This window comes from Vanellus vanellus (genome assembly GCF_965231255.1).
Source record: "Vanellus vanellus genome assembly, chromosome: 6".
Classification (NCBI taxonomy): Eukaryota; Metazoa; Chordata; class Aves; order Charadriiformes; family Charadriidae; genus Vanellus; species Vanellus vanellus.
In genome coordinates, this window is record NC_138911.1 from 1390642 (window position 1) to 1404965 (window position 14324).

At 48.7% G+C, this 14324-nt stretch overlaps 2 protein-coding genes across 2 annotated transcripts; both read left to right on the forward strand.

Annotated features, from left to right (window-relative positions):
- Nucleotides 1-93: 93 nt before the first annotated feature.
- Nucleotides 94-8034, forward strand: LOC309673284 (uncharacterized protein; the record flags this gene model as incomplete). The annotated part of the gene is made up of 5 exons (XM_082485024.1): nt 94-1022; nt 1491-1578; nt 5801-5907; nt 7022-7032; nt 7082-8034. 5 exons carry the CDS (start codon nt 94-96, stop codon nt 8032-8034), a joined length of 2088 nt encoding a protein of 695 aa, XP_082341150.1.
- Nucleotides 8035-12819: 4785 nt separating this feature from the next.
- On the forward strand, nt 12820-13788 carry LOC309673466 (olfactory receptor 8U3-like; the record flags this gene model as incomplete). Its single annotated transcript, XM_082485234.1, has 1 exon — nt 12820-13788. The coding sequence occupies one exon, from the start codon at nt 12820-12822 to the stop codon at nt 13786-13788; it is 969 nt and encodes a 322-aa protein (XP_082341360.1).
- Between the last annotated feature and the right edge of the window lie 536 nt (nt 13789-14324).

Genomic DNA, 14324 nt, shown 5'->3' on the forward strand with positions numbered 1-14324 from the left:
TCAAACCCGCTAGTAATTAAGGGATTGATTCGGCGTGATTGATGCCAGGGAAGTCGCCTCCCTGCCTGCGAGCTGTGTGTCTCTTCCACGCTAATGGCTCGGGAAAACTGGACGGTGGTGACAGAGTTTGTTTTCAAGGGGTTCACGGATCACCCCGACCTCCAGGTTACCCTCTTTGTGGTTTTCCTGCTGGTCTATGGCATCACCGTGGTGGGAAACCTTGGCATCATAGCAGTAGTCTGGCTCGATTCCCAGCTTCAAACCCCCATGTACTTCTTTCTCAGCAACTTGTCCTTCTTGGATCTCTGCTACTCCTCAGTGGTGACGCCCAAAATGCTGCTGAACCTCTCATCAGAAAGGAAGACTATTTCTTCTGCTGGCTGCTTCGTACAGCTGCATTTCTATGCTGCTTTTGTAACCGTGGAGTGTTACCTCCTGGCCGTGATGGCGTACGATCGCTACGTCGCCATCTGCAACCCCCTGCGCTACCCCGTCGTCATGTCCCAGAAGGTCTGCGTTTCCCTCTTGGCCGGGTCCTACGTGGTTGGGTTTTGTAATTCAGCGGTGTTCACGGGGTTTGCCCTGAGATTGTCTTTCTGTGGCCCCAACATCATTGACCACTTCTTCTGTGATGGGCCACCGCTGTCCAAACTGGCCTGCTCTGATACTCACCTCAACCAAGTGCTGGTATTTGTTTTCGGGGGCTTCAACGAGGTCACCACTGTATCAATCATCCTCATCTCCTACGGCCGCATCCTATTCACCGTCCTGCGGGTGGGCTCTGCGCTGGGCAAGCGCAAAGCTTTCAGTACCTGTGCATCCCACCTGGTGGTCGTCACCGTCTTCTACGGGACCCTTCTCTTCATGTACCTGCGGCCCAGCTCCAGCTACTCCCTGGGCAGGGACAAAATTGTTTCTGTCTTCTACGCGGTGGTGACCCCCATGCTGAACCCCTTCATCTACAGCCTGAGGAACCAGGAGGTGAAGAGAGCAGTGGGGAGAATAATGATTTCCCTGTTGAAGTGGGAAAGGGGTTGACATTTAGGCAGTCATGGGAACGGGGACTGTGTTTTGGGGTCCTTTTTTGAAATCGGAGAGAATCTGTGGTAGCTTTTCTGTATGTTATTGTCCATTTTGTAGTACAGCTCTGTTGATGTGGGATGAATTTGTTATACATTCGCCCCTAGTGCGTTTCATGACAGGAGAAATACGTACTTATTGAAGAACCCACCCAAGGTCAGTTTGTAAGGAAACGTGTTAAAATGTCCAGATTGTTTCCGAATATTTGGAGACAGGCATGTGCTGGGCTTTCTCCTGGACCTGCCCTTCCTTGGGCAACCCCAAGTCACCTCGCTTGAAGGTAAATACGATGACGAGGCTCAGCCCTGTAAAAAATGACACATTTGTGAGATTTCTGCTGAGGATTTGGACCACTTTCTTCTCAGCTGTCTTTGGCCTGAGCCTACTCGTGGTCACCCTCTCTCCTACAGTTTGGACACCATTCATCAGCGCAGTGGACTACCTCCCTACCAAGGGCTGTACCTCTTCCAGCCGTGCAATGGCACCTACAGATTTAAGGTGAACTTCAGCGAACCATTTAAAGACATGGTTTAGTGGTGGGTTTGGCAGTGTTAGGTTGACGGTTGGACTTGATGATCTTAAATGTCCCTTCCAACCTAGATGATTCGATGTAACGCCGTGACAGATGGGAGCATGCAGGAGGACACACGGAGCAGACCAAGGAGGCGTGGAGGGGAGAGGAGGAAATGTTTTCCTAAAGCCGCAGGAAACGGGAGAACTGAGAGGAACTTCTCTGAATCTTCTTCCACAATGACCCATCAAAGAATGCTCAAAGGTATTTTAAAAATTTTTTTACTGCGCTTTTAATCCTTGAAAGTGCTTTTTTTTTTATAGTGAATAAATAATTCAAATGATTTTGTTAACACACAACATTAAGTATTGGACAGTGACAGTTCCTAAATGCACTTTTTAGTGGATTTTTTTGATACATATATTTAAACTTAAGGACGTGCAGTAAAGCCATGGAGCATTAGTTGCAATAAAACTAATATTTCTAATTTTTTCTCTCATTTTCTCAAAGCATGTAGTTATATGTATCTGAGAGACCATTAGTGGTGGGGTTTGAGTGGCCAAATTACAAGTTTAAGGGGTAAACATTAAAACTGATCTTTGTCTCCCACCCTAGAAGGAGCAAAAGACTGTGATTCTTGTTAAAATAAACATGGGAAGAGGCTTGGGCCAACTATGTTGCTTGAAGACATAGCATGCCGTGTACGGGACGTGTAGCGTGACTCTGAGATACGGCCCTTCGAGACATCTGCATTCGGGGTGGCTGAAACCTGCCCAGCCTTTGGGTCATGTCACTTCCACCTCTCAGATTTCGGTTTATATACTATTTTCATAGTTTATTTTCCGTTTCCACCTCCATCATAAGAGGGGAAACCACCCTTAGATGCAGCAGTACCCGACGTAGTGCCTGACTAATACAGGGGAGACCAAGAACTTGGTGAAGAACGCTTCGAAGGTTTGTACCTTGTTACCTGATAACCAACTCCACAAATTGTTTTTCCTCCTTTGTCACTCTCTTGTAAGAAGCCAGAGAAGCTTGTTTGGGAGCTAACTGGAAGGCATGTTGTTGTCTGCCTTTTGAAGGAGGAGGGAGTGTTTGGAGTTGTCCTGTGATGGGGAACAAATGCGACTCAGCAGTGAAAGTGTTGACATGGAAACTCCCCAAATATAAACTCTGCTGTTAAAACGTTGTTGTCTGTAGAGCTGCACTCAACCCAACCCCCCACCTGGGGCCAGCACAGCTGTGTCTGCATTGCTCTTCTCTGCCAATATTTGGGTTTGCTGGTGCAGGTGCTGGTCTGGGGCTGGTTGTGCTCCTCTGGTGCCACTGAAGGTTTCCTGCTGGGCTCCAGCTGCTCCTCCAGGTGGTCATAGGTTCCTCTAAGTCCTGCAGCGTTGCTGCCAGAGCTGTCCCTTTGGCCAACTGAATCACACCGTTGGACTTCACAGGCTGGAAGAGAAGCTGGGACACCAATAGCTCCTGCGTAGGTCCGTATGTCACGCTGACCTGGAGCAAGGTGAGCCCGAACCCATCCCGTGTGTCCGTCTCCCAGCCAGTCCTCTAGGCTCTCAGTCATGCTGATGGAGAACTTGTGCGTTCGTATGACCATGTGTGGGTCTCCTTTGGACATGGCAAATCCTCCCCTGGGCTACACTGAGTCTATTGATCCATCTAATTCCACCTGAGATACCATAGGATGTACGGACACAGGTGTGGCATAACATGTAGAGGATTGTGCATTTTAGGGGAGCAGGAGAGATGTATGGTGGGTCTCTGATAGTCCTTGGGCACCCATGTCTGAACAGCTGAACCACCACCCTGATGCCTACCGACTGCAGAGACCACCTAGGTGGTTGGCTCGTGTCCACGCTTGATGGGGTTGACACCAGATAGATGAGTAAATCCCACCTATGGATAAAAATTTGACCCAAATATGAACTACTACTTATACGGTGGCTCTATCCCTGCTGAGGGTTTAATCTAAAAGCACGGGCTTCTATTATTGAATGGGAGAAATCAGCTACGCTGATGGAAATAGTGTGGATTATAAAGCTCCTGAAAATGTTGCACAGACCGAAAGTAGCTGATATCTATTGAGCGGAGAGGAATTACGCCGAAATTCCCAGGAATGTGCTATCAATTTCCTGCTAGCCAAAGAAGGGAGGGGGTGTGTGGGGGGAAGGTTTGCAGCTAGAGCTGGATGAGCACCACCTCTTTTCAAAGTGGGCCGTGATGAGATGGTTTTGATCTTGCGGTAGAGGTGGAGCGGCAGAATGACCGGGATCTCTGCAAAAGGGAGGGAAAAACAGGCAGTTGAGATAGTCCTGGAAATACATGCAGCATAGGAAAAAAAAAAAAAAAAATTGGACTGTCAATCATGTTCCCACAAGTGGGTCCTGTGTAGACCTCCCTGTTGTTACCATCAGTGGTCTGGAAGCCTTTTAGGCTCATGCATTGCCTGGAGGTTTGGGTCAGCTGTCCTCTCCTGTAATCCCAGCCATCTGCTCCAGGCACCCATCCAGGGCTAATTAGGACAGCCTAAGCTGCTTGTAATGGTTATTTAAGATACTTGGAGTAAATTGTCCTTTGGATGCACCTTCTCGCCTCCCCCTTGATTTTCAGAGGGGCTCGTGAAGAATAACTTGTGCTCATTTGGATCTCTACCTTTTCTGTCCCTTGAGGCTGCCAAGCGTCGTAATGGGTTATTGGTATTTGTGACAATAATTAGCACGGGATTTTGCATGGCTGAGGTTTATTAGCAGTTTAGACTGTTGTGACTCTCATGGATTCTCATTAAGGAGCTGGCAGTAGGCAATCCACATGCACTTCTCTTAGAGACCTGAACTGTCGCCGAAGCCGTGACCAACCTTTCCTCCCTGAGGAGGGACACCCGTTGCCCATAAAGACCTGCGGAGAGGCACATAAAAGCAACACGTTGCTGCCAGTGAAGCACTTCATCTGATGAAAATACGCAGGAGGCTCTCAGATGCTCAGGAGAGATGTTCTTGTTCATCTGGAAGCTAGGAAGGATGACTTCAAGGGGTAGCCCCCCTGATTTGATAGGACGAGGGGGAATGGCTTCAAACTGGAAGAGGAGAGATTTAGATGAGTTATTAGGAAGAAATTCTTCACCATGAGGATGGTGAGCCCCTGGTGCAGGTTGTCCTGAGAAGCTGTGGCTGCCCCATCCCTGGAGGTGTTCAAGGCCAGGTTGGACGGGGCTTGGAGCAACCTGAGCTTCTGGGAGGTGTCCCTGCCCAGGGCAGGGGGGTGGAATGAGATGATCTTCAAGGTCCCTTCCAACCCAAACCATTCTGTGATTTACCATGCAGACATCCTGAGCCCATAGCGCCATCCAAGGCGGAAGAGATCTTGCAGCTGGTAAGAGGAGGTGACCCTCCTCCACAGGTAGGTGTGACCATTCCCCGAAAGCTCCTGGTGAGCTCGGCTGGGACTGTACCCTGCTCTTGGCATGAATCACTGCAGCAACGTTGCCTTTGGGGAGGCTGCTCTGATTTCCTCCAGGTCAAGGTTTGCTCCTCTGGGTTGGGTGTAAAGAAGATGAAGTATTTCTGCTGGGACGCACTCCAGGGTTTTGAATTCACAAGATGAGAAATCACAGTGCTTATGGTGTGTTTAAGGAGTCTGGGAGAAGAGGAGAGAACACACTCAAGGAGAGATTAACTCACCCACTGGCCCTGAAATAGTGATTCACTTTAAAGAATAAAGAGTATCTCTGTAAAGAAATACTCAGCCGATTCTTCAACGAATCTTCTGATCCTGGTGCTCATCTGGTGGGGTAAGCCGTAGAGTCTCATCTCTAATCCTGTAAAAAATTGTTTTATTCTGAACCTTCATGTTATCGGGGACAGAAACCTGTATTCCACGTTTCCAGGAGGGTGAGCAGCTTGACCAGGTGCCTAAGCTTAGGTAACTGGAGTTGAGTGATATTTTTTTTGGCTCAGCACAGCTCCGTTGGTCTCATCCACGGCACTGACTCCTCTCCCAGGCGAGGCAGGAGCTGCCGGGGTTTTGCTTGCTGAAAACGGGGTGAGAGAAGTCCTGGTGAGTGCCCTTGCCACCAGGATGCCGTGCGGTGCCACCCCCAGGCTCCCTCTGAGCAGGTTTTCCTCCTCAGACGGCTTCTTAAAACAGGGATTCCTCAGTCTGGCTCTTTTTTTTGGCCCCTTGACCGTTCCCCTCCCTCAGGCTTTCTGCCGATGCTCTCAGTCATACCTTGTGCTCACCTGGAAACGAGGTGCAATCCGCAATCGGATGCTGGAATACCAGAAGAACATCCTGGATCCCACTTTTGTGTGGGCTTAGTCGGGGTGTTTACCTCTGGTTCATGCTCATAAACGCTCACAGCTGTCTCCTGACGCTTACACTGCCTCTCTAAATCAGGTTTCATCTCCCAGTCCCCATCTGGAAACAGGAGGTGCCATTAAAGTCCTCAGCGTAGTGTGGTGGTTCCCGGTCCCTGCCGGGGACTGCGCGGCGAGGGGAGCCGCGGACAGGGATGCCATGGCTTCGCTCATTGAAAGGCTGATTCGTCACTTGTGAAACCCACTTAAACTCTTCATTGTAGAATCATAGAATCTTCTAGGTTGGAAGAGACCCTTGGACCCAGGGGGCCCTAAGCCCGCGGCCCGCACCTTCGCCCTGGACGGCGCGGGGAAATCCAGACGGGTTTTGTGGTGTTCAGGCTCTCAATTTGTATATCCGCTAAGCTGTACCGAGGAAACGTTTGATGCTTACCCCAGTTCAAAATAACAGCTTCACACCCAAATTTCGCTCGTGGTCTCCCTGACTTCACCTCCCCGAGGTTTCTGAGGCTGTGACGTTAAACTCCTCGTGTCCTGAATGAGTTTTAGGATCACGCACAGCTCCCTCCCTCCCTCCCAGCAAATTAAGGGTGCTTTTCCGAAACCGATGAAAGAGAGCGGCGGTATTTTTTACGTTTACTCCAAGCTATTACAATTACAAGCAGAGCTCTACAGTTCTGGGCACCCTATCACGATTGGTTTGGAATCGGGAGGAAGGGAAACAAATGTGGAGGAAAACTTAATCGCAGGAGGTGAAGGGCAGAGCTGATGATTCCGTGTGTCACCTGGATCCCCATCTGCTGCTGTATCCATCGATCTCATCAAACTGTAGGTACCGAAATGGGGCTCTGAGGTACAAGTGAACCTGCCCGAAGGTCTGCCCACAGCTGGAAAGCGAGACACCCTCCGTGGTGACTCGCTGCAGGAGGGGAAGGTGTTTGGGAAAGCTGGGGTGCTCTCCCTTCAAAAGGGACCTCCTCTTTCCTTGGACCATAAAAGAGGACAAGCTTGGAGCAGGTGGCTACAGTGCGGTCCATCCCGTCCCAGCTCCCTGGAACTAGAACTGTCTGCACAGGGTGTAAATTATCAATTTATCCCATTTCAGTTCAAATAAAGGTATGGTTTCCGCTGTCCTATATTTTCAGGCTCTCTCCTTCCTCGGTAGACACGAAGCCCCGAATGGCAGAGCAGAATCACACCTCAGTGGCAGAGTTCATTCTCGAGGGCCTGAGTGACCAAGCAGAGATGAAGGTGGCCCTCTTTGTGCTGCTGCTGCTCGTCTACACCATCACCCTTTTGGGCAACGCGGGGATAATCGTAGTCATCCGAGGTGACCCACGGCTCCACACATCCATGTACTTCTTCCTTGGCAGCCTCTCCGTTGTTGACATTTGCTTCTCCTCTGTGATTGCCCCCAGGACCTTGGTGAACTTTCTATCGGAGAGGAAGACTGTTTCCTTTGTTGGCTGCATGGGCCAAGCTTTCTTCTACATCGTCTTTGTGACGACTGAGTGTTTCCTGCTGGCTGTCATGGCGTACGACCGGTACGTGGCCATCTGTAACCCCCTGCTCTATTCCTCTGTTATGACTCGGAGGTTGTGCACGTGGCTGGTGGTGGGGGCCTACGTCGGGGGTGTCCTGAACTCCATCATACAGATGACCTTCATCATCAGGCTGCCCTTCTGCGGCTCCAATGTCATCAACCACTTCTTCTGCGACGTTCCTCCCCTCCTGGCTCTGTCCTGTGCCAGCACCTACATCAACGAGATGATCCTTTTCTCCTTGGCTGGCGTCATTGAGCTCAGCACCATCTCCACCATCCTGGTCTCCTATGTCTTCATCTCCTTTGCCATCCTGAGGATCCGTTCAGCTGAAGGCAGGCAAAAAGCCTTCTCCACCTGCGCGTCCCACCTGACAGCGGTGACCATGTTGTACGGGACGACGATCTTCATGTATTTACGCCCCAGCTCTAGTTACTCCCTGAACACCGACAAAGTGGTCTCTGTCTTCTACACGGTGGTGATCCCCATGCTGAACCCCCTCATCTACAGCCTGAGGAACCGGGAGGTGAAGGATGCTCTGAGGAGAACAGCAGAAAGAATCACAGTCCGGCTCTGAAACCCTCCTCAGTAAAACCTGATGTGGGATTTCTCTCGGAGGCCGTGGAGCCTCCACCCATAGAGACATTCAGAAGGTGCCTGGATGAGGCCAGGAGCAACCTGACGTGGCTGTGAAGTCAGCCCCGCTTTCAGCGCGATGTAGGATAACTTTTGATCAGAAAGGACGTCTCGGAGCTCTCCGCTCCTACGAACGGCAAGTTATACACATACACATGCACATATATGTCTATATCTAAAATATTAATGTATATTCTACTATACACTTATATATAACGCAATATATTCTTGGGTTAAACATGTATGCCAACACACCTATGTAACTGATTTTTGCTGTTGCTCCGTAGCCTCGGTGTAGCTGTAATATCTGCTCGGTAAATGAAGGGATATGGGAGATGCCGTTTCTACATATTTTTAGTAAAAAAAAAAAAAAAAAAAAATGCCTATATCAGAGAAATGCCGAATAATTTCATGGGCGGCATATGGGGCCTCGGTGATTTACGCGCTGGTTCTGGGAGCAGCTCCGCGTGAAAAGGAGCGGAAGGATGGAAGCACAAGACCTAAATGGATAAAGTTTGATGGTTTAATGCGGTTAGTGGGTAACGGCACACGGTGAGTGAGCCAAGGGGACGAAATACCAATTCTCAAATAGGTCTGTCTTTCAAACCGGGCTGCTGAGATCAATTGCAGGGTTAAATTCATCTTTGTCACTTCTTTTTAGGCAACCATGGACCTTTGTCCTTTCCTTCCGCCCCCCCCCCCCCCCCCATTTCTGCCTTTCGAAGCCTTGAAACAAAGCTCTAATTAGTTTTCTAATTTATGCCCACAGCGCTTTGTTAAAAACAAAGACGATAATATTGTCAGTAGAGTTTGCATCCGGAGATTTGCACTTGGGCGTGACGCAGTGGGGAAAAGAATTTAAAAAAAAAAAAAAAAAAATACCCAAACACCCTGAAACAAAACAAAACTGAAGGTAATAAAAAAAAAAAAAAAAAAAAAAACCAAACAAAAAACCAAAAAAAAACCCAAACAAAACCCAAACAAACCACAAATAAAACAAATCCAAGTCTATTTCTTAGCCAAGAAGCAACTCCTGCCAGAAATGGCAGCTCCCTCCCCCCTTTCACTGTGTTCTGGATAGAAATTTGTGGTCGCTGTGAAAATGCGATGTCACCGGGGGGAAGAGTAACCGCAATGTTCACACACACCCCCCCACCCCCCCCTCCCGGAAAACTTTGATATTTCTTTAGCATTTCATCACTCGGAGGTATGAGGTGTCGCTGCTAACATCGTCTTAACGAGCTCCTCTGGGAGGGGACGTGGAGATGATGGAGATGGTGGTCCTGGATGAGGATTTTCCACCTGCAGTCACTGGATCTGAGCTGTGTTGCCAATAGTGGTGGTGGTGGTGGGGAAAAATAGACTCTAAACCATTAAAAAAATAACCCGGACAGTTTTAATATTATTATTATTTATTTGATGCTGGAGTTACCAACCTGAAGCTGGTTCTTAGCGCTGCAGTGTATGGATATACCTGTTTTTTTTTTTAGATGCCGCTTTTCTCCTTAAAAGTTGCGTTTCACCTACTTCTGAATCAATCCCGGGCCCCTTTACACCGGAACGACTTATTTTTGTCCCTTCTGCGTTCCCTTGCGCGCTGCCGCCGGCCCCGAGAGCTGCGGAATGGCCATAACAGACTTTTCGGGTGTCAAAAGGAGGAGCTGAAGGGGAAGGCGGTGGGGGGGAAATGTGAAATAAGGGGCTGGAAAAACACCGACTGGGATTTCTTATACGCCGTCACCATCTGTTGGACATTGTTGGAAATATCGGCTCCTTTTTATTCCGGAAAAAAACTTTTTTTTTTTTTTTTTTTAAATGTTCTGGTAAGCCTTGGGTAGGGAAGTGGTTTGTTCTTGTTCAGGAACGTGGGAAATAGCGTCTAAATAAACCAAAACCATCACCTCGCCACTACAATTGGCTGATCCCATTTATATTGTGGGTTTTTTTTTTATTATTATTATTATTTTTTCACTGCATCGGCTCCTGAGCCTGTTAAAAACGAACGGGCAACGTCGGACATTTGAACAAGCTTCTGCCTGAGTTCTCCCTGAGTTTAGAAATTTTTTTTTTTTTTTTTCCCTAATGCAATTCTCAGGTGAGGCTTCAGGTTGTATAAAATCCAGATTATCGAGTTTACTCTATCCTATGAGTTATTTTTCTCTTAAATAGAGAAAACCGTACTTGAAGTGATAGTTGCTGGTGTTTTCATTTATTTTTAAATTATTACCTCCTACGTCGATGGTTGCCTACAGCTCGCTCTCTCAGGAAGGGTCCCGACAGCACATCTTTGCTCCCGACAAAGCCATTTGCGGTGCAGCCGCCTCTCCCCTTTGGGAGCCGAGTGGAGCTACAGCTCCTGATTGAAGAATAAAGGCAGATACATCAAAATGAAAATTAAGGCTTTTTTTTTTTTTTTTTTTTCTCCTCTTTTTCGTTCTCAACTTCAGCATAAACTGAACGAAGGAAACGCTGGATTTCTCAACGCATGTGGTCTGCGCTGAGGGTGGAACGATTCCGAGAAGATCTAAGCTGGAAAAAAAAAAAAACCAAAAAAACCAAAACCAAAAAAGAGGTTTTGAACACAGATATTGCACAGGGGGCAGGAACTGCAATAAACCCTTTTGGGGATTTTTTTTTTCTTTTTATTTAGGATGTATGACGCTATTAAAGTCAACATTTCTGAGCTGCTATTGTTCAAATAGCACCTTCTGGCATGATTAATTAAAAAAACCCGTTGGCTGTGTCTTGACCTGGCAGTGGAGGGTCTTGGGCTCGGCAGGGACCGACCCTCGCTTGGTCTGACAACGCCCTGGGGCTCAAGAAGTTATTCCCCGACTTGTTTTACCCCCCGGCTTTGTGAGTACTGAGAAGGGCAAAGCTCTGGAAGCACGGGTAGGTGTTGCATGGGAGAAGACAGGGCGTACCGTTCCAGCTGGAGCAGGAAGCCATCCTATTAACGAGCTTTTTCTGCATTTGCTTGACCATTTGGGCTGTAGGACTTAAAAACCATCAGCTCGCCCCAGTATTTTAGCTCTGTAGATCTGGCACTTCTCCTTGTTCCCATACGGAGATTTTGAGGATAACGTCCACCACGGGAGGAGGCTAACCGCTATCTAACCAGGAGGAGGCATTGCCTGTAGGGTCTCAGCACTGGTTGGTCTTTCTCCTGTCCAGAACGTTGTGACTTAAATCTTGGAAAGCACTAACTCCAGGCTGCTTGGCAAGTCCCGGGGCAGCTTGTGGAAAGGTCTTGTGCTGGCTTGCCCAAGAGACGCAAGATCTTCCCCAGTTTGAGTAGGAAAGCAGGTGTCACAAATGGAGGTCCTTCCCCCAGGAGGACAAGGATCAATATTCGGGGGTTTGCTGGCAGTTATTTAGCAGAGCGTGGACCAACCGCCTGCCTGTCGGCATGAATAATATCTAACCCGCGGCAGCAAGGTACGGGGTTTTAATTTAATTTATCTCCGTTCCAGTCAGTGTCTTCAAGCTGCGGGGAGATGTGGTTCCTGGTGGGCAGCTCTCCTGCACAGCACAAGACTTACCCACCTCCTGGGTCTCATATCTACGTCTTGGATCGCCCCACGCAAAGCCGTTGTCTTGTCAAGTAAGAAAAAAGTAAGGGTGAGCCTTAGTTAATTGTGAAATTCCGGTCAATTCTCCAACGCCGGTAGATGTCTGCCTCCAGGCAGGTGGATGCTGCCTCTGGGGGAGGACTCAGCTCCAGACCCAAACGGTTCGATTCTCATTATTTGTGACGCACCGTCCAGCCCCGGGTGGATGTCTCAGACTCTACTTCGCCCCCGGCAGCTCTACGCGGGGGTGAAAAGCAGCTCCGAATCCCCGTTAATAACACCAGGGCAGCAGACGTGCCGCTCACGGGCCATCTGAAATGAGATGTTTGGGTCCAGAGGCCAACCTCGCCCCTTCGGCAAAGGGTCCTCAAACAATTATGGCTTTTAAGGTTTGGATCTGTTCGTCTCAGATCAGATCTTTGCTCTCTGGTGTAACTCTGTCAAGCGATGATTAATGTTGTCCAGGAAAAATCAATGCTTACTTATTCTACCTGTCGCAAAGTGTGATTTTAGGAGCTGCTGATTTCTCTTGGGTGAGCAGAGGGAGCAAGCCTGAATTTATCTCTTACCTCCAAGTTAGGCACCGCGTCTACAGCAAAGCGGGGTGAGACAAATCCTGGCTCTTGTTACTGTCCGTCCTACGCCAGGAAAAATCACGCTAAGGAAAGACGCGTCTTCCAGTGCTTTCACCTAAAAGAGGTCTTCCTGGGACACAGGGAGCGGATGTTTATTCCTCGTGTGCTCACGCTGGACTGGGAGGACTCAAAAGATGAGAAGTAACGTCATTTTCCCAGCAGCTGTTGTGAAAATCATGGACTGCCCTCTGTAAATGGCTTGAGAGAAACTGTGAGAAAGCTCTGCAATTTCTTTATGCTTTATTCTGGTACGGTGGTGCCCCCTCCTTCCTCGCCTTAAAATACCCACCCGCTTCCCAGTGTGCTGCTGGTGGTCGTGTGCGTTTATCTAAGGGTGGACAGGGAGATCGGCCTCGGGAACTTGACTTTTTCCTCTCTCAAAGAGAATTTACCTTACGTTGACTTAAGGTGGCGTAACTGCTCGATAGATGAAAATTGGTGGTTTAACGTTATTGACAGATGCCATTAAGCATTTCCATTTGAAAGCCATAAAGCAGCTGAACAGCTTATATATTCAATATGGTTGAAGATAATTCTACGTTTGCATCTGAGTTTGTTCTCCTGGGCTTCACGAACCGAGAAGACCTGCAGGTGACGTGCTTTGTCTTATTCCTTGCCATCTATTTGGTCACTCTGATAGGAAATCTGGGAGTAATTGTATTAATCAGAATCGATTCGTGCCTACACACCCCCATGTACTTCTTCCTAAGCCACTTGTCTCTCCTGGATGTCTGCTACTCCTCCACCATCATCCCTCAAACCTTGATGAATTTTTTAGTGGAGAAGAAGGTTATTTCCTTCGTTAGGTGTGCCACTCAGCTCTTCTCCTTTGCAACCTGCGCCACCACCGAGTGCTACGTGCTGGCTGCCATGGCTTATGATCGCTACGTGGCCATTTGTAACCCCCTGCTCTACCCTGTGGTCATGTCCCAGAGGCTTTGCGTTGGGATGTTGGCTGGTGCCTACTTAGCTGGTGTGATCAGCTCCACCGTACACACGGTTTCCATATTTCGTCTCCCGTTCTGCCGCTCCAGAAGAATCAATCACTTCTTCTGTGATGGACCACCACTGCTAGCCCTCTCCTGCTCTGACACCCACGTCAACGAGGCGATGGTTTCTGCCGTGGTGGGGTTCAATGTGCTAAGCACCACAGTCTTCATTCTAATGTCCTACTTGTTGGTCCTCTCCACCATCTTGAGGCTCCGCTCCATGGCCGGTCGGCACAAAGCCTTCTCCACCTGTGCCTCTCACTTGGTCTCCATCGCTTTGTACTACGGCAGCTCCCTCTTCACCTACCTGCGCCCCGGCTCCAGGCACTCCTTGGAGCATGACAAGGTGGGCTCCGTGCTGTACTCCATTGCAGTCCCCATGCTGAACCCGCTCATCTACAGCCTGAGAAACACGGACATGAAGAACGCCATGAGGAAAGCAAAAGGTAGAGTCTCCTCCTCCTTGTCCATCCGCGGTTCCTGGCCAGCTGAAAGGTGAGGGCTACCCTGCCATGGTGAGGAGGATTAGATATGGCACCTTCAAGAAGCAGGGGCTAAATGCACCTGGAAGCAGGACACCTGGAAAACACGTTTCTCCTTGAACCAAGGCTACGCGTTGGGCTGGGAGGGACAGGACTTTCTCGAGCTGTAGCCTGAGACTTGGCAGAGACTGTGTATCGGGCAGAAAGTTATAGAATCATAGAACTGTCTAGGTTGGAAGAGACCCTTGGGATCATCAAGTCCCACCGTCTACCCTACTCTACAAAGTTCCCCCCTACACCATATCCCTCAACACCACATCTAAACGTCTCTTAAACACACCCAGGGATGGTGACTCAACCGCCTCCCTGGGCAGTCTGTTCCAATGCCCCACCACTCTTGCTGTGAAAAATTCTTTCCTGATGTCCAGTCCAAATCTAAAAGTCATCCACAGTAAATGTTGTCATCCAAAGTAAATTTTATCATCCAAAGTAAATGTTATTTAAATATGACTTGAAATAAATATTACTTATTATTTAAATATTATTAAAAAAA